At 37.1% G+C, this 20894-nt stretch overlaps 1 protein-coding gene across 1 annotated transcript in view; it reads left to right on the forward strand.

Annotated features, from left to right (window-relative positions):
• LOC139708012 (FK506-binding protein 15-like) overlaps nt 1-20894 on the forward strand; it is a 144650-nt gene that overhangs the window by 70972 nt on the left and 52784 nt on the right. Inside the window, exons 6-12 of the mRNA XM_071620003.1 lie at nt 301-399; nt 1006-1158; nt 2068-2136; nt 9072-9215; nt 14859-14983; nt 16005-16053; nt 17981-18094. Of these exons, the coding sequence (XP_071476104.1) occupies nt 301-399; nt 1006-1158; nt 2068-2136; nt 9072-9215; nt 14859-14983; nt 16005-16053; nt 17981-18094 (753 nt within the window). The remainder of the gene's footprint in view (nt 1-300; nt 400-1005; nt 1159-2067; nt 2137-9071; nt 9216-14858; nt 14984-16004; nt 16054-17980; nt 18095-20894) is intronic.

A 20894-nucleotide genomic window follows, 5' to 3' on the forward strand; every position in this document is an offset into this window, starting at 1 on the left:
GATTTCCGTTCAGGTCATTTAAAGACTTGGGAGGTGAAGGCATCATCACTTCTTCCAGTTATTCTGTGGTTGTGATGAATTTTTGCGAAAACCTCAGACTGCAAAATTTCATAATTTTCTAATTTTGGGTCTGGTTTTTGTTTTAAACCTCTACCATTTTGTCCATGTGATTTTACTCTGTTTGTTAGGCTAACTTTATCATGATGTGTAATTGCACTTTAAGGACATTTCAAAGTATTGGATGCAAGATGATTACTGTTGTTTGATTTGTTTTTATTGTTTTTATTCTCATTCTGCCAGGTACAAGCAAACAACTATGCAACTTTTTACGATGAACAGAGGCAGAACTGGTCAATAATGTTTGAATCGGAGCAAAATGCCATTGATTTTGCGAAACAGGTGAGTGGTTATCATAAATCTCTCAGAATTGAGACAATTGGAATAAAATGTATCAAAGAAAAAGATAGGTAACAGATTGGTAGTCATTGACTTTGTGGAAATGTTCCATCAGGCCTGATAATATGGTGTTCATAGCCACACCTCACCTCACTGTACACTCTTTTTATTGCTCTTCACTCTGTGAGTGGCTAGATTTATAATTTACATTCTGACAGTCTGTTTTATGAGGTATCATTATCTTGGGCCAGCTTCCTAGTCAAGCTCTTATTGAGAAGATGATCCGTGCATTTCTAGTAATTTTCACAAAATTTTATTTGAAGTGCTCATTCCGCTGGTATACCTTCAATGCCTGTGACATTGCTTTCTATAGATCTTGACATTATATGTTTTTCCTACAATTGTATTTCATATAATGTGTATTGATGGATATACATTTAATTCATATGATTATGCCAGCACTTTGTTAAATGTTGTTTATTATTCTATATTGAAAATGCAATGCAAATTGGACTGCTCTAAACTGACTCTGAGGAGGACGTCCATGATCCAATGCCAACAAGTGTTCATACATTTGAAAAATATTCCATTTCTCTTTTCCAACCCAAGGTCGGTTTGGCAAAGGTCAACAGCGCAGGAGGAGTGGCCAAGAGTCTGGTCTTCCAGGATCTGACCATTGGCCTGGGGGATGCGGTCCAGAACGGGGACTCGGTAGAGGTCAAGTACACAGGCTGGCTCTACCATGGCAGGTCCTTTGGTGATGTGAGTAACTATAAGTCTTGGCTAGATTGGAATTTATTTGGTTGATTTTGCTGCATCCATAGTTCTTATGGTTTTCAGTATACTAATAATTTTTGTACATTTTTTAAGGGGTAATATTAAACAAAGTGTAACCTAGTTCTCTAGTAGTTTTGTTAGATTACAGAAGTGTATCATTCATCTCTCTGCCTAATTGCTTTTTCAAGGTTATGGTGCAGATGGAAGTACATATCGTCGCTGGGGCGACAAGACCTTGTATCTACAAAATGTCAAATGTTCAGGAGAGCCAAAAAACATGGCGGCCAAAGCACTATAGCGAATGGGATAGCCTTTCCTTTGACATGCCGTGGTGGCTTCATTTTTGGAGTAAGACATTTAGGATTTGGACAGGACATCACTTATCCCATTGTTTGACCATTAATCCAAAAAAAGTCATTTTCATTAAAATTTCATATACAAGGTCTTGTCACCCCAGCAACGATATGTATGACTGTAAAAGTGGATATTTTCGCGCAACTAATTTTTCACGCTCGGCCGGATAAGATGAGTTTCGCATGTTTTTAATTCCACAGAATCAAGGCATCAACTACTGGAACACATGGCAAACAAAAATATTTACGTGCTTTTATTTTTGTGCTAGTTTCAGGTTGTGCGAAATGCGCGAAGATTTCGACACCGCGAAAATTTTCACTTTTACAGTAATCATCTTGAGTGATATTTCTTGTGATTACCAGAAAAGAATAGATAGAGAGAAATAAAGAAAGACAGAAAAACAGACTGAGGAAGACTCTGACATAGATAAAGAATGTTCAGTTCGTGAATGTTTTATAATGATGTCATTGGAATTGGAGTAATAGACTGCATTCACATTTTACTATTATTCTTCATTTGTTAATCCATGTATCTCTGCAGGTATTTGACAGTAACACAAGTGTGGACAAGCCATTCCGCTTCAAGATCGGCAAGGGAAAAGTGATCAAGGTAAAATGTCCTCACTTGACTTCATAATTTTCATTAAAGAATAGCAAAAACAAGCCATCACACCTACCAGGCAGGTCATCTCCTCTCTTACACCAGAACCACCTGTACTTGTTTTGTTTTGTTGTGCTTTTTGTTTTGCTCTGTGTTGATCTGTACCCATGATACAATATTCTATTCTCTCAGTTCGTAATATGTTATGTTAAAGTGAATGACCTTTTTTGTGTGATTTGGTCTTGCTCAAAAATCTAGGCCAAATGTAAGTATGTACACTCTATGCCATCTTTGACCATTTGGTGCAGTAACGAACAAAACAAAGACCTCTGGTTTTTCAACCCTTTCTATTAATTAGGACATCTGATGCACATTTGAAACCATCATCTTCCTTGAGACTTACATCAGGGTCTGCACAAGCTACAAATTGTATGTCTGAGTGCAACTTGGAAAAAAAAAACAGAAGAAGAGGAGACTGTTATTTGGCTACAGATGAGCTCTGTTGTGTTTTATAGTTCTTGCAGAGCATGCTTCTGTGAGAATGTGAACAAGATGTCTGTGGCTGGTCTCTTTCTGAACACTTTCAAGTATGATAGCATGCCATGGAATGGACCAAGAAAACACGAGTCTTTAGGGCATATTCAGTTACATGAAAGAGATCTGGGATGTGATGTTTGTATTCTGTCAGTGTGTTCTTCCGTCATTGCCTTCCTTGACAAAATACATATGTAGTATGATGCAAGTTTTCAGGCTTTAGATGTATGCAGAATGAGTTCATAGATGACTCTTTGCACTTTTCGTAACCTTCACCAATAATCCAGCACATCGAAGCTACAAATTGTACACACCATATAGGATGTGCCCCATGACACTTGATACCCCCATGGTATCACATATTTCAGCCTCCAACGACTGAATGAAGCATGCCATAACCCTTTCACCAGCCCACTCTATTTGGGGAACACTCCAATTCTTCCTCATACAATCATTATCTGTGTTTATCCTTGTCTTCTTCTCTACCAAGATGGCCTTGAAATTCAGGTATTACACTTTTCATCCCACATCATTCTTCTTCTTCCTCATCATTTTCTCCTACCCCAATATTTCTGTAGAACTCATTATTTCACCTTGTGGATTGACTTGATATTGTATCATTTTGAATGATAATTTGTACAATGTGTATGTATTGTCATTGATACATACATCCCCTGGATTTATATTATCTTTGCTGGACGTGCTTTGATTTGAATTTAACTTTTCTTTTAAGTGGAAAACAATAGTTTGATCTAGAGGCTACCATTGATGGATTTCCCTGTTGGTGAATAAACCATTTCATTCAGTCAATCAGTTTGCATACCCTTTCCCTTTTATCACCTTCCCCTCACTCACCCCCTTCATTCTCCACCTCAGGTACACTGTACCTCCACCATTTCTCATTCACCCTTTTGAGAAGTGGGGGGGGGGGGGACAGAATCCCAAGAGCAGTACTGATTAAGTATGATCATAGGATTATGCTATTCTGCACCATCATACCAAATGATTCAACGCTCCCCCCATTTGCGGAGCGATGTAGCGGTAATCCCTCGGCACACGACTGTGATTACCCGGAGATGGTCATGTGACTCTTGCAACTTCATGTTCGTCTTGTATTCCGATCTCTGTACGTGTGTATTCACATATACCCAGGTGCATATCTGGTTTCCTACAGATCACATGACTTTCGCTACTCTGCCTTGCTAAGCCATGCAATGAATTATGGTGACTGCTGTGTTTTACATACACATACGTGCACTTATACAACTGTACTAACGATTTAAGACAAAAATGTGACATATAACATTAGATGACGGACAGACCTTTACTACTGTATTGTGACATGTACTTCTATTTGTAATTGTTACCGCGTGCTCATCACAAACTATTATTACTGTTCTTTTACTACATCTTTCAAATTTCTACTACTTCTGCTGTTACCATTACCTATGCTACCATTGCTTCCTATTGTAATCCCAGGGGGCTTCTACAACTCCCACTACAAGCAGCAACCCAATATGTAAGATTTTCTACTGCTATTACCATGGGATTTTAAGAAATGTCAGCAACCAGATTGTCCAAGTACGAGGAAATAGTGTAAAATGAAAGTTATAGATTACCATTCCCTGTTACAATATATAGTACCACTACTGTAAATAGAAAAATCTACTCCCAAGATGGGACAGTATGTTGAATTCAATCCAAATCAGACCAACTGGGCAAAATATTCACAGCAGACACCAATCATAGGTCATTTGATTATAACATACAATGTACAAAAATGTAATTGAGGTTGTACTTACAGTACATCAACACTTTACTCAAAATCAGAAAGGATTGGAATTTTCTTCAGTGTCTTGTGCTGCCTTATGGCCCTAACTTCCTTAATTCCTTTTTATGCTGGAAAATATACGAGCACTGTAAAAGGTGAAATTTCTCCTGATGTGAAACAAGTGCAAAAATAAAAAGCATGCAAATTTTTTGCTTTAATGTGATCAATTGTTTGCTTGTTATACATGTATTTAACATTATTTTATATCTCTGTTATTTGTAGTATTCTTTCTACGTATTTACCAGTTCTGTAGTATAGGTCAATCTGCTGGCATAATGCAGACCAATTCCCTTTTTATATTACAGTTGTACAATATATATCCTGCTTAAGCTGTGGGAGCAGTAAGCTGTCTGAGGTACTTGTAGTCGTTCAATTGTTGTGACTGCCCACAAAATTAAAATCATGAAACATTCATCTTATCTGGCAGAGCATGTAAAAAAAAAAAAAAATCTTACAAGAATGTCAACTTTCACAGTATACTCATCAAGAATGCATACAGTATGCATCTTGATCTGAGATCTGATCAGATCTTGAGTCAGAGAATATTATGCCACCAGATAAATAGTGACATTTGTGACATGTCATAAGCAGAACTATTGAAAGTGTACACTGTATTTCTATAATACTATGGTGACATCAAAATCCCATGACTGCAAGAATTATTTCAGCATCCAATGATGAAAGCTTACAAAAAAAAAGATGTGACAGTTTTTCTTTCAAGGGTCATACAATTCCTAAGGTTGTACATCGTATTTCTGATTTTCTGCTTGTATTTTCCAAGACATTTTGCCATCAATTGACATTGAAAATAAATTTCTCATTGTGGTAACTGTTCTTTTACTAAAAGATGATAAAAGCAATTAAAACTTTTATCCATGTTAGCATATTGTCGCAAGGTATTGTAGTTTAATGTGATAAATAATTTGATTATGACAGGAGACTCATGTTTGCCGTCAGCTCGATCTGTAGCTGTATGAGGTTTCCATTCAGTGAACAAAATACAGTTGCTCCCTGCATGTTGCTGTTGCTTCTACTAATAATTGCTATGTGCGCATGTGTGTGTGTGTGTGTGTGTGTGTGTGTGTGTGTGTGTGTATTTGTGTTTCATGCATTGTTGAACACACTCCCTCCACTTCGCCACAGGGAGTAAATTTAGACTGCCTTTAGGGCTTCTCCTATTGGGCTTCTCCTATTGGCTACAGGAAGTGTCGATTAGCGGATGACATTCGTGGGGGAAATTGCACATTTTCTAATCGCGACTAAGACACATGTCAGTATGGGGAGTAGAGGGGGATGAATATTCGTGCTGATCCTTAACGGGCTTGGGTACAAGGTTTTGCTGGGAGCCGAGCCTTATTTTTAAGTCACTCCCTTAAATCTGCAAGGCTCCCCGAGTGAGGATTGTGAAAGGAATGCCAAGATGGCCAGGGTTGTGTCAGATATTTTTTTTTTCTTTTTCAAATTTGTTTTTCATCTATTACAAGAAGTTCTTGGAAGGATGGATGTTGCTATTAGCAATTTCAATCTCATGACTATAATTCACATCGAACCATGCCTCATATAATTCTTGCCTCCTCATAATGCACTTTTCTTCTTGAGTCCCTCTTGAGTCACAGATTTAAGGTATGTGTGTGGGTGACAGGCAGCCTGGTATCAACTTTCATTCAGATCAGTAATATCATATTTTTAATTCAATGCTGTACTTGAAAATTGATATTTTAACCCATTCCATACTAAATTCTGAAATCCCCATTGACTTAATACACAGGCCACCAGGTTCCCGTATTGAACGGGTTAATATCTGAAGATTGACTTCAAACTGGTTTACAAAATAAGTAGCTCTACAGTACGTAAGGGCAAAGTGCAAGACTTTCTGTATGATGTAGCCATGTAAGTTAGTGAGTTTGATCTTTTGTGAATCAGCACTTCCCAGCACTTTCATGGGTGGTTAAATTTGTGATCTTGGCGTACAGTAATGAATGGAGAAATATATGCGTGCATGTCGCATTCACGTCAGCATCAGAGTTGATATTTTCATGTGTTTTTCAATTTGCAAGGAGCAAAAGAAGAAAAAGAAATTCGTGAAAAAAAAACCCACATAAAATACAAGGCGTATACAATATGCTTTGTTGTCAGTGCTAGAGGCAATCAATAGGATTAGTTCAATGGTTCTTGCGGATATAAGGAAGTGTTGTGGTCGCTTGCCAAGAATATATTTTCTTGGGGGTGGGGCAACTTAGGGCAGAGAGGAAGCTTCAGTTCTTGAATTAAAAGGCAGCAATTAAAGGCTGTGCTATTATGATATACAATGTAGGCCTAATTCGAATGGCTTCTCTTTCTGAAGGGAAATTGACAGTCTCCATAGAAACAAAGCAATGATGTTATTACTATATGATAAGCTGCTATTTTTACTAACAGATATTTTTGCGAATGAGGTGGTCACGGATCTTTTCGCGAGATATTGTTGTCGCATATTGATGCTGATGATATTGTAAATGCTCTATTATCCTAGCGCATGGCCACGTTTTCGTGTGTTGTTAAATTTGCGGACCAACGGTGATTGGTGAAATTCACGAAAATAACAGATTATACAGTATGACATTTGATTGACTTTTACGGAGTCTTGACATTGCTGATTAATTCTGTGCAGGTGTTTCTGTCAAACCTGACCTGTAAGTCCAATGTGAAAGCTATTATTGCGACAGAAAGGAATGGGAAACCACAGTATGATTTTGAGATTTGTGTAGAAGAGCACTGGTTCAAGATAGTGTACAGGTCAACAGAGTGTTCACTTTATTCTTAGTTTACTCTCTTACCAAAACATTGAGCATTCATTCTCTTCATTTTCCTTATTGTCAATGAAATGATGTCTACTCAGTACGCTTTGACGTTAATAGTCAAAATGATTTTGATTCTCTATCCTCATCCAAATCTTCTTGCTTTTGTGGGGATCCTGACAATATTGTTTTTGCCTCCCATCACTGCAAACTCGATCTTGTTTTACGTGGTACATGGGTGACTAAATGGAAACATGACCTCATCAGAAGACGATATTTGAATCAATATCATATAAACCATTCTTGAATTGTGAAAGCCCTATTCTCTTTCAGCAAGTCTATTTTCTCTTTCTGCCTGTCTCTCCCTTCACTGAAATGCGGTCCACCAGTCACCTCATAGCGATGGCAGTCTTCCGCTGAAAGAGAAGTTTCTAAATCTTCCGCATGTTGCTATCAAGCAAAACTTCTGGCGGTGACTCCAAGCTCAGGATTCCCCAAGATGGAAATTGACTTCTCTTTGCATTGATGTAAACCTGAGAAGGGTGAATGGATTACTGGTATGCTTGCTGGATGTGTTTATACTTCAAGCTTCTTTCAGCCCTTGACTTCTTGGTTGTTGTTGTTGAGTTCCTTTTTTTTAGTTGAGGCATACCATGCCCTGCCCTCCAAGGAAACATTTGGGTATACACTTTAACTTGCTCCCGTGAAATATCTGCACACTAAGCCAAACATAAATTCTACCCACAAACGTAAACCTAATCCTCGTGCTAAACTTGACCTACACAATGTAAAACCCTATCACAACCCTAACCCTAACCTTAAGTCCTTTGAAAAAATAAGACCAGAGCAATTGTCGCAGGAACAAATGTCATGTCACCGCAAATGATGTCTCCTTACCTTACCTTTAAGAGCCACAATACAAGGTGCAATGGCTTCCCGCGACTAAACGCAGCCTGACGCCAAGGACGACCCCACCCAACCGACCGACCGACACCCAGACTTATTATGGTGTGACTGTGAATACCTGTGGGGAATGTCACTTGACCACGGCGGTAGCAATATAACAACTAGTATCCCTGGTCTTAATCCTCGATACACCCCATAGCATCCCAAGTATCTCTCACCCAGACAGTGTGAGTTCCACGAAGCAAAACAGACACGTCTTTTCTTCCTTCCTACTGCGCAAAGATGCTGCCTCTTGCTTCCTTTACCCATTCCTGAGAACACTTTTTACACCGTGGGAATGTGCGCTGCGGTTGGATGACCATTCATTTCTGCGAGTGTGTCGGTTTTGTTGGCATGAATTCTAGATGCACGAGATGCGGATAACCAAATCTTACTTTACCCCAACGAGCCTGTTTCATATTTAATTGTGATTGTTCACTAATCTGTGAAAGCTGTCATGGTGAGTTTCTTGAAGATATGTGAATATATCTTTAAAAAAAGACACTCAAGTATAAAGCAGTGCAACGTACATGTATACATGTGTAATTTTCCAACTTGAAAGCTATCACTATGTTCAGCCGTACAAAGTGATGTTGCTTTTGAAATTTCAATGACATTTTGTGCCATTATGTCAGTAGTGGTCTTTAACCATATATTCTTTTGTGGGCCAGCATTCCTCATGGACATTCTCAATCACGTGTTGTGTCTTAGGAAAGGTATGCTTGGTGCTGAAGGAGTGAGTGTTCTACAAAGTGATATTGTTATCATAGTATGAAGCAGATCACTTCTTGTGTAATCTTGAGTATTGAATAACAGGTTCTGATGCATTGTGGGTATTTTCTTGTCGCCACCTGCAGGGCTGGGAAGAAGGCGTGGTGGGGATGAAGAAAAATGGGCGGCGGTTACTCGTCGTGCCGCCCGCGCAAGCCTACGGAAAGAAAGGACTGGGATCCAGGATACCGCCCAACTCAACGCTCCTTTTTGATGTAGAAATCAAAAAGGTAAGTAACATTCCTACCATGCTTATACACTGTGGACAATCAAAATTGCACCTCAGAATATCACAGTAGAAGTACTCATTATCATAATTACATTGTATATTAAAGAATAATTTGAAAATGGTGTTCAAAGAAACATAATGATGATAGTGCTTGCTATAAAAAGCATTCTCTCTCCAATATAACTCTTCTTTGAATGTGATGACCTTTGTATAGTGAAAATGATACCTCTCATAGATCTTGACATGTCAAAAGACAATGTCTTCTTTTGTCTTTGAATCTTGATCCAGTATGCACTATGAATAGATGCTCTTGGGAAAGAGAAGTACAATTGTGGGTAGCTACATCTACATGTAATCTACACAAAGAAATGGAAACAACACACGTACAAATTTGTATATAGAACCTACTTAATGCTCCCAGCTCTTCATTGCTCAATGAATGTGTATTAAAGCCACATGGCTATGAATATCAGCACATACGATGTAGCAGAGACTCCAACTCTCCCGTTTTCGACGGGAGATCTCCCGCCGAAAACCCATTTTTGCAAAATCTCCCGTTCTCCCGTTTGAGATTTAATTTCTCCCGCCCTGGCTCAATGTCTCCCGTTGGAAAGGATTTCTTACTTATTGCTATCGTATGTTGCAAAAATAAGCCTTAGATAGTACCAGAGAGCATCTATAACCCTAGGAACTTCGCGCTTCGCACACATAAACTTGGAGCCTCCCGTTTGCTAGGGGTTTCAGGCGGGAGAATCTCCAGATCAGAAGGTGCTTGGGGTTGGAGTCTCTGGATGTAGGCAAGGGTAAAAGTGCCTGCTACCCACTACATTTCCAGGCTGTGCATTGCTGTTAAGTGTCATGTACAAATTTCAAACAAATTTTGTAAATATCCAGTTTAGTTGATACTCCTTTGTAGGAATGGGACTGTATAATTAGAATAGTAATTTCAATATTAAATAAAGAAAATTCAAGAAAGATATAATTGGATGAATATAGCCTAACTTTAAAAATTTTAAAAGAAAAGTATTAGATATTGAGGAAGATTATTAGATACAGTGTGAAAAGGGATGTGTGAGTGATTTTTTTTAACGTATAGTCGGCTTCTGATTAAACGGGAAGTGGTGTATTGCACACATAAAGATCATATGATGGTACTTGAAAGAGTAGAAGAAAAGAAGCTGTGTAAGTCGAGCACGGCTTCTGTTCTCGCCGAAAATTCCGTCTCTGCTGTCGAATTCATCGGCGAGGATTATCCCATTTTCGGAATATCCTCGAAATTAGTGCTGACAGACGGAAGAGCTCTCGGCGCTAATTCTTTTCCATGACAAGACAAGAGGAAGATCTGCGATTCTTCGCTTTTCAGCTGTCTGCCTTTTCTCGCCACTGGGATGGATGTTATTATGGGATTACCACAGCAGGCGGCTCTTAGAAACACTGGAAATAATAATAATGCGGTGCTGTGTGCAGCGGAGAATGAAGCTGGGGTAGGGAGAAAGTTGTGTAATTGCACGTACAAGTGCACGTAAATTAGCGATCTGATGATTTTTTTTTTCTCGAGAAGGGAAGTTCATGTCTGTGCGGGAAGAAAGGGTGACAATGTTAGTCTTTGTTGGACGCTTGACGAGCTATTTGGGGGTAGAATGAGTTGAAAATAGGTGAAGCAGGGTTTGCAACGCGGGAAGGCCAAGCAGGCTTCATTCATGCCAAGAAACGTAGGTGAGTTCTCGGCCTTGATGTATCAGTCTAGCGGCTAGAAATAGTTTTAGAGAATGTCGAATGCAGGAATGCGGACTGTAGTTATCACATTTAAAGGCAGTAGCTCTATTTTACAAGCACTTTAATACTATGTGCAGAAAACTTCACTCACGCGGGAAATCCAGAAAGCAAGTGACTGATTTCAGGTTAACTTGTCTCCAGTTTGGTAGTAGGAAAGTGAAATGCTCTCCAGACTAAAGCTAATGTTCCATCAATGCCAGGAAGAAATGAACAAACATCTTCATTCTTATGATGGCAAATGAAATTTTGCCACATTAGCTAACTACCTGGTACACTTTTGTATGATCAAAATGTGGTCTTATTTGTAATACATTGTACATTGTAGGCCCTATGCCATTAAGTCAAGCTGCTAGAAGCAAATTTCATTAACAGTTTGAGCAAGAGATGAACCTTTAATTATTCTCAGACATATATGTGCATGTATTATATTGCTGTAATATCTCATGCACACAGAAGAATTAAAGATGGCATATCAACGTTGCGTCATTGTGAAGAACTAGAACAGACTTTGAAAGTCACATTTGTATTATCTTACATTGCATCTACAAGTTGTAATATGTAGTCTTTTCCTCCCTTTTGTGTGCTTCCTTCTTGTAGTTGACAAACTTTAATTTGTTGCAGCCTCAATGTACACCAGATGTGACTGTAATGATTGGATAACCATGCACATTATATTTCATGTACACAATTACACAATCTGATTACAATTCAACTTCTTTTATATGATGTCAGTTGCTTACAGTAACTAGTTTAATACATGGTATATTGAAGTTTAGCACAGAGTGTAATGTTTATTCATTTATCAGAAGTTTGTGGTCAGTTTCATGGTGTGTCCAAGCTAATGTTTATATAATGCATGCTGTATTGCTATATCATTGTCATTAGCACACGTATCACTTTCATAATGTAAAAATAGACTTTTATATTAAACTAAGGTGCATTTGTCTATTCAGCTATAAAAAGTTTGGGTAAATTTGGGGTTTGTTTTATAAGATGGTTATTTATAACAGGGTCCAGTTTGAATGTCCAATTCCATTGTGGATGTTTAATGTAGGTATTGTTTAATAGTCACTCACTCTGTATCATTTTAGAATATCTGACAAAAAGATTAAAAGAAGTATTGCAGTGCTATTTTGAAGGGAACAATTCCAGTGTTCAAGCATAGATTTTTTACTTCAGAGCTATAAGATTCAATTACAAAATTAGTATGAATCTGAAATTGTGAAGTACATTTGTATGTAAGCTAGTTTGAGCTGAACTAAGTGTGAATTTCGGTCGTTATAGTATTGTTGATACTATAGCTTGTATATGGGTAATTCCATGAAGTTGGGGCAGTGTCCATGTAGCATCGTGATATTTGAAAAATACATTTCAGCATAACTCAATATTAACTATGCTATACATTTATTGTTTGTAGGCTTTACATTTGCATTGAGGGCACACATTTTCCTGGAAATTTTGTGCCATTCAGACTCAATTTTGATGAAGTTATTAAACAATATGTAACGGTGTCCTGTAGCATCGTGACGTGTCCATGTAGCATCGTGAAATTTTAACATTTGGTTCTAAGAGACAAATTATGGCAATTAGCTTGACCAAAATTTGATGCAATATGCATATTTACTAGATTAGTCAGATAGCTAAATATCTTAAATTTCCTGTACACAGTTTTAATTTTAAAAGAAAATTACAAAATGTATTACGATGCTACGCGGTGTCCTTTTTTGTTTCATTTGGTGGACACCGTGTAGCATAGTGACACATTGTGTAATTTTCTTGTAAAAGTAAAACTGTGGAAAATGAAGTTAAGATATTTAGCTATCTGACTAATCTAGTAATTATGCATATTATATCAAATTTTGGTCACGGTAATTGCATTAATTTGTCTTTTAGGACCAGTTTTTAACTATCACGATGCTACATGGACACGTCACGATGCTACAGGACACTGTTACATTTTTTTTTAAATAACTTCATCAAAATTGAGTCTGAAAGGCACAAAATTTCCAGGAAAATGTATGGTCTCAATACAAATGTAAAGCCTATAAAGAATATATGTATAGCATAATTAGTATTGAGTTATGCTAAAATGTAACACTTTGTGCCCCAACTTCACGGAATTACCCATATGAAAATTGTGCTGTGCTATATGTGCAACATAGCATACCCTGGTTGTTTTATGCCGGCCAATGGTAAGGTCCAAACTTCTTTGTACTGTGCATGTATGATTCATCATAACGTTGTCTGCCCAGTAGAAGGGTCTTAGCAAGTTAGAGAGCATGCTAAAAGCCCTTGGGTCCTTCTGTCGGGCACGCAATGAAAGCCCAATACATGCAGTAAGAAAACAAACGCTGAAGGTAGAGTACACATAGTCCTTATGGATAGTACTCGTCAGTCTCTGGTTTAGGTGAGACTTACCTGTGGGTGATGCATAGTTCCCCCCTTCCCCCACCCCACCCCCTTGGTTAAGGTGAGGAAATGTGGTCATCACTGGGGAATTGCGCTGGGGTAGCATGACGTCAGTGTCTGGCCGTCAATTCTTAGCACGGTCACAAGCTTTGGAGCCTAAGCTGATAAAGCACATCATAAAGCAACAAGTTTGTGTAGCTATAATATCACCTAGGGCATTCCTTCCCCCTTCCCTTCTCTCCATCTAAACTATTTCTCTCACATTTTTTTTCTTTCTTTTTTCCCTTGCCATTTATCAGGTGTGTGGGTTGTTTCATTTTCTTATAGTTTAAAAAGGAATTATCCTATCAATCAATAAATTCATAGTGGTATACTTTAAAGTAATGCAAAAAAAAAGAAAGAAGAAAAAAGAAGAAGAAAGAAATCACTGTAGCCAGTTACTTCTACCTGTATATTGTTATACGCTGGTATATTTACTATGTTGAGAGTATCCTGAGCTTTGCTTTGGTAATAAAAAGACAATTTATGAATTCTGAAATAGATATAGCATTGATTCAACTCTTTGCCACCTGTATATATATATATATACATATATATATATATATATATATATATATATATATATATATATATATATATATGTACATGTATATATATATATATATATATATATATATATATATATATATATATATATATATTGAATACAAACATGAAGATACCCGAAAACCTTTTGTAGGCTAGAAGGCACATAGAGCTATATGTTCCATATGTGTTTCCAAGACATAATAGTCTTAATATTAAAAAGAGGAATCTAGCCCATGGACTTTGGTCGTCTTCAAGGTGGTCAAGATACAAAATGAAACAACAAAAGAAGAAAAAAATTATTGTTAATACTGTGTACCAGCAAAATGAGGCTAATATTTTCAAGGGTTTGATATCTGTTGATAATTATAGTGGCTGAAAATTTATAAACAATATCCAGTGGATATCTTTTGTGGTCGTTTTGTCTGCAAAAGTAATATCACAGTCACGCATGAATGGATAAAATAGTACTTTGAATGCCTGCAAATGGAATTGATGCATTTCGCAAAATATGAGGACATCTACACTGTATTCCAAGATCAAGAGAATCCCAGTTGAACAGTGAATCACACACATGTTCCCTATTTCTCTCCTTCTTTTGCTCTTTGTATCTCTTTTTCTCCCTATCTTCCTGTCTATCTATTTGTCTCTAATATTTACTTTACATTCATTACATATATCTCTCTCTCTTTCTGTAATCTGCCAATTTTCCCCTTATTATCTGTTACTTTCTGTTTAAATCTGTACATTCATACAATCCTGTGCCTCTTCTGTTTTTCTCTTTAAATCTTTCTCTTTCTTGGTATGTTTCTTTTAAGTTATAGTGATTGAATTCTCTTTCTCTTTCTTGTCTTTTTTTTTTCTAATCATCCAGTTAAAATTCTCCAGAGAAAAAGAAGAGAGTGGGTCATTGTCCTCCGACGCCACGGATGCCTCACGGTCAGAAGAGAGAGTTGGATCGCCCAAGGTCAACCGGTCAAAAGATGTTTCAAGCGACAAGTAGGACTCAAATGCTTTGTATTTTTGACTGTGCCCACAGCAACGTAACCACAATGTACCCCAGTTTCAAGAAAATTTTTCTAGCCACAAATTAGTATCCCACAGCATGAAAGACGTACTCTGATTGTAACAAATGTACCATTCAAGCAACTACTGTCGCAGTAGCCAATAAGCTTTGTTGATGTGTGCTTGTTGCTATGGTGTTTGCTATGATTGCAAGCTGTCATGAATCCTGTCCAAAAATGGACTTCCATGTTTTGGGGATATTTCAGAATGACCTTGTAAATACTAAACCCAAATCAAATGTAAAATTTATTTCCTATATCATGAATTTTGCAGATACAACAAATGTACAGCAATTCAATGAAATACAAAACATTTAAACATAGTATGCTGGTATAAACATATGTATTTTAAACACACATGATTAATGCTGAAAAAAAGTTTGCAATGACTTTGTAAGGATTTTGGTCTATAGTCTATTGTGCAGGTAAAATGATTTGAGGGGATTTTATGTCTTATTTTTTGTTGTTTTGGAAATCACAAAGAATATACTCTGTTGGCCTATTGCTATTGAGCAGTCTTTGACATACAACTTTGTAGTTCTGTTGAAACAGTAAGGTCCAATGGAAGACCTATGCAGCACTTGCTGTACATTCCTATGCATTTCCAGGAAGATTGCTCAGCAGTTCTCTTCAGAATTTCAAGGCAAAGTACTTCTGCAGATAAGCATAATATTCAGAGCACTAGCTACAAACATTAGGATTCTCTTTCTCTGTTCTACGGCCAACCAGGGCACCATTTCATATCGCTCTCTATAGTAATTACAGGTTGCGATAGTTGCACTTTCTATGGCAGCAGCCATGCAGCAACCAATCAGATGTGAGAATTGGCATCATTACCATGGTAACTGCAATCATAGCAACTTTCAATCATTGCAAACTGCTCTCATTTTTTTTTTCTCTCTCTATCTGTGATATAGTTTGTCATGAAATCTTATCTGTTTTGTGTTTATTTGCAGTGAGAGTCGAATGAAGCACAACAACAACTCCGAGTCACAACTATCAACAGTGAGTATCGTTATGCCCCCAACCAAAATGCTAAAATTTAAGAACCATATGTCAGCTTGTGACATTCTCTGATCCAGCAATTAGTGCATACTGTTCCTTTCCAAAATACCATGTGGAGATGAACATTGGTTGGAGTAGGGAGGGCAAGCCAACTGATGGAAGTGCCTCCACAGATCAAAGTTCAAGTGAAAGTTCACTCTGTGTTTAACCCTTTAACCATTAACCTCTAACCTTTGCACACCATGTACAAGGCTGTGGGTTTGTTTGTTTTTGTACCAGAATTGGTGCTCAAAGCAAACAAAGGGTTAATTTGATAGTACTAGTAGTAAATGGGAAGGGATCAAACAAATAGAAATGGTAGAAGTTTTCATGTCAAAATGACCGAATGAGAAAGTTTTGAAATCATAAATTTTGGCAGTTCTTCCCAAAAGAGTACTGTTGGGCACAATATGTATGCAAATTAGGTCCAGTCACCTTATAAGTCTAATTTACCTGCTCATAAATGATAATGGAGTTCTCATGATAACTTTACAATAGTGATTTGTATACAGAGAAAAAGTGATGTAGGCACTCAATTGTCAAGCAACCTATGAAAGAGTTCTGAGGCAATTTTTCTGAGGAGATGACATTGCCGTATAATTCTCATAACATTGCAGTAGATAGACTAACTGTCTTGTGAACATTTGAAATTTCAAAATAACATAACTTTTTTGTTTCATGTCCCAAGTAAAAGAAACTGTGACAATTTTGCAAGTTTACCTTTCTAAGGTTACCTTGCACATTGGTGAATTTTTTGTTGTAATAACAGAGACCCTGTGGATGATTTGTGCTCTGGCGATACTCATGATGTGTCCTGTAGCAACTAAGACAGATAACTGATCAGTTGGGGAAAGATGTGTCACAACAGATTGTTGTTGTTTAGAGTTATATAGAGCTCTGTGTAATTTGGCAGTTTTCTCCAAAAAAAAAAAAGTCATTGCTTATATTATCCTATGCTACGTAAGTATATTTGAGTATATCTTTTTATGCGTATTCATACATTTGTTCAATTATATGCATGTACATTGTATCAATATATGGAAATTATATTCATTACAGCAGAACATCACGACAGATTTAAGCTTCAACCGACCTTTAAATTTGACAAGCTACAGCTGTAGCTTTTGTCCACCAACCACAACAGTGGACTTGCTCAAGCCAAATAACCAATCAAATATGAAGGTTGTTTGAAGCTTAAGTTTGTTGTGATATATCTTGTAGAAACTGTTTCTTTCTTTATGATAAAAGAAGACATTTCCAAAGTAGACACTATCATAGTTTTTTATCATTCAATTGCATGCTGTAAAGCTGGCTTACACAACATTAAAATTTCCAAAATCGATAGCACCTGTATTTTTTTTTACATCACATAGAGTAACTTTACATTGCAGTAAACAGCTTTAATGGATGGTGCCTGCTATTTCTTCAGTCATGATTGTTTTCAACAGACGTCATGGCCAATGAGGGTAGCATGGATTAGTTCCCGCAAAGTAGGGATACACGTACATTCAGAATGACTGTTCTTAACTAATTTTAGAACTGGAGTGTCCAATAGTTGAAAAAATACTCAATCCATTGTGTATATGTATATTAGACTTCCTCATTTCTCCTCTAAAGGGGTGTGTGATATTTGGACTCTTTGAACATCAACTTTGCTTTGCATCAACCTTGATTGCAATAACACTTAGAATTGCTGTTTTGTCATGTGTACAATCAAAATGTCAAGAGGGATTTATAATTGTATTTTTAATTCACAATTGGCTGGAGGCCAGTGAAAGATTTGAGTCATGTCGAAGATGTTCTGGTGTGCGTGATGTTTTGTGTTGTGGCCCTCGTCGCACACTGCTGCTTCAATTCTTGTGTTTGTTTGTTCTTTCTCACCTCTTAGAGTCCCTCATCCAGTAAAGCGAAGTTGATTTCCCGCATGGCCAAAATGGGACAGCCCATGCTGCCCCTGTCTGGCGCCATCGTTGCCCACGACAGTACGGACTCGGAAGCAGACGTAAGTAGACATTTTTCAGCTCTTTTTAATCACTTATCGCTGACACAATACATGTACTTTTGCAAGGAATTAACTCTGCATGGAATGTTACTTTTACACCTTCTGCATGCATACAATGTATAACCTATTTGAAGCTGTTATTATGATTGGAACTATCATGTGATTAGTAATAGCAAAGTCAGTACTCATTGGGCCTCGTGTTCATGTTTGTATACATACACTGTAGAGGGCAGCCTTCAAGTAGTTACATAATTTGCCCTCTTTCGTATCATACTCCTGCACAGTTGATTGATGTAAGAGTTATATGTCTGTACGTTGTGGGTTGTGGCACTGTATATGAGGTTTCTTTCTCTTTTTTTTTTTTTAAGATTACTTATTTGATATTGGCATACATTGTGTACTTATGCAAAATTTATTGAGTTTAAAGGCAGCATCTCAATGATTTAGTGCAGTCTTCATGTACAATGTACTTGTAAAAGTTGTGTCGTAGTTGTAGTTCAGCCCTTTATCTTTACAAGGAATTCAGTGTGATAAAGGATAGTACTGGTGACGTACTTTATTCAGATTCCAAAGTAATTAATGGTCACACTGTCATGACACACACAATATTGAAGATTATAGATCAATAAGGTGAAATTATTGCTTTTTTAAAAGAATTTAGGCTGTGAAAGGAAAAGGGTTTTAAAAGTTTTTTTGTGGTTTGCAGTTTATGGAGGTACCCCTCCCTTAAAAAGAAAAAGAAAAGGGCATTTTGCGATCAATTCACCCTGTCCATACTGAAGTCTTGATGCAAATAAGGACAAAGTGATCAGAATATAGACTCCAGTATATATTTCCTTGCACTCTGAAAATCTTTTTGAAATTTTGCGACATCATTTTTAACACCAGATACTAGTTCTTGGATTAGTCTAGCAGACATTTATGATACTGAAATGTATTTTCAAGCTACAAATTGATGCTGAGGTACATTGTAGAGGATAACTTTTAAAGGTGTGAATAACTAGGTATCTATAAATCATTAGTTTCAGAAATGTTTGATCTTGTTTGGTGCTGCTGTTCTGATCTGTAGATACAATTTGTGTACTGTTTTCAGATATAACAGGTGAAATCATTTGTTCTTCAATGAAGCAGCATTGTACTGGTAATATGCTGGAAAGAAAACATATACACGTGTACAACTTACTGAAACCACATTTTATTGAGGAATGTTCCAAATGTCGAGCAGAGTTATTGTAGTGGTTGTAAAGTGCATTGATAATTTGGAATCTTTAGACAAATACAGTAAAGGTCAGATGTGTGCATGTGTATGCGTGCATGCTTCCACTAAGATGATTGTACACATACAGTTGTATGTTTAGACAAAAATGTAAATATTTTCATGTAATTGTGAAGCTGGCTAAACAGAGAGAAAGAGAGAGAGAGGGGGGGGGCAATAGAGGGGGGGGGGGGGGGGAGAAAGAGAAGGATTGGGAGAGAGAAAGAGCATGTACAGTATGCCAAAAGCGTTAAATCAATTAATATCTACATTGTTCATGATGAGCCACCGGCTCTCTTCAAATAGACCAGTTATGGGCCGTTGAAAATAGTTGTGCCATATTTAGGTTGTCTTGCAAAGACTAGTCCTTGTAGGGGATTGCAACAGGCACGGCCTTAGTGCCACACTCTGACATGTGACTGTGTAGACTTGAATTGCTTTGTAGTGTTGAGTCACATGAGTGATGTGAGATGTAAAAACACTACGTGCTACAATGTATTTGTGTGTGCACTTAATATCCTTTGCCGTTATATACTAAAGACCAACCATACTCAAAGAAAATGAGTTGAAATTTGTAATTTATTTTTTCCCTCTTATTCCATTCCCATTGCTCTAAATGTGCAAGTTCGTCAAATGCAGCTCAGTATAAAACGTAGTAATAGAAGTTTGAAACTGAATAGAATCTGAAGTTTGTACACGTATGTTTGCAAGCAGAAAAACAGCAAATTAATGGGTGAAATTAGAGAAAAGTTGCAACATGACATCTAACATGTGTTTGGAAGATTTGGAAAAGTAATGTATGATGGCTGCAAAGAAATCAGAGAAAAGCACATTATTAGCATGAAATTACCTTATTACTATTTTTCATCTTTTAATTGTATGCAGCTCATTGTTTGTTGGGCATGTTATTGCTAGGTGTACATAGTGGCAGTAACCAGAGGACTTTCAGTGCATGCATGCTTTTTTTTTTCATCAACTTTATGGGAATTACTACATTTTTGTAGACCCCATGTGATAAACAGTCACTTAGTTCAACTTGAAGATAATTTTCAATTTACCTTCTCACTGATATGCTTTTGATGATATTAGTGTATGAGAAATATTTGTTTGTCTAATATAACAACTTAGGATATTCTGCCTACAGAGATTATTTTAAGGGGAAGTTTTGTTTCATTTGTTGTATCACTGCATCATGCATGATATGAGTGCTCTGTTCAATGGGACGGGCGTAATCAAACCATTTAATGTACAGACTAACTTGAAATGTATATTGTTTCTTTTGTTTGTTTGTTTTACGTGTATATTAATAGTTCAGCATTATTGGGGCCCCAATCTACATACGTGTATAAGCACCGCTTCTCCTGGGGTAATTCCCACCGTCAGGTTTAATTGTTTTTGTTTTGATTTTGTTTACTTTGTATATAGTTTTGTATCTTTAATATGTGTCCTTTTATTGTACACTCCTAAATTGATGCTATGGTGATGAATAAACTGAACTGAACTGAAATGTCTGTGTGCATGTAAAACGTATATACATTGTAGGTT

This window comes from Diadema antillarum, unplaced genomic scaffold, assembly GCF_040938485.1.
Source record: "Diadema antillarum isolate AM-2024a unplaced genomic scaffold, OU_Dant_1.0 seq00001293_RagTag, whole genome shotgun sequence".
NCBI classification, from domain to species: domain Eukaryota; kingdom Metazoa; phylum Echinodermata; class Echinoidea; order Diadematoida; family Diadematidae; genus Diadema; species Diadema antillarum.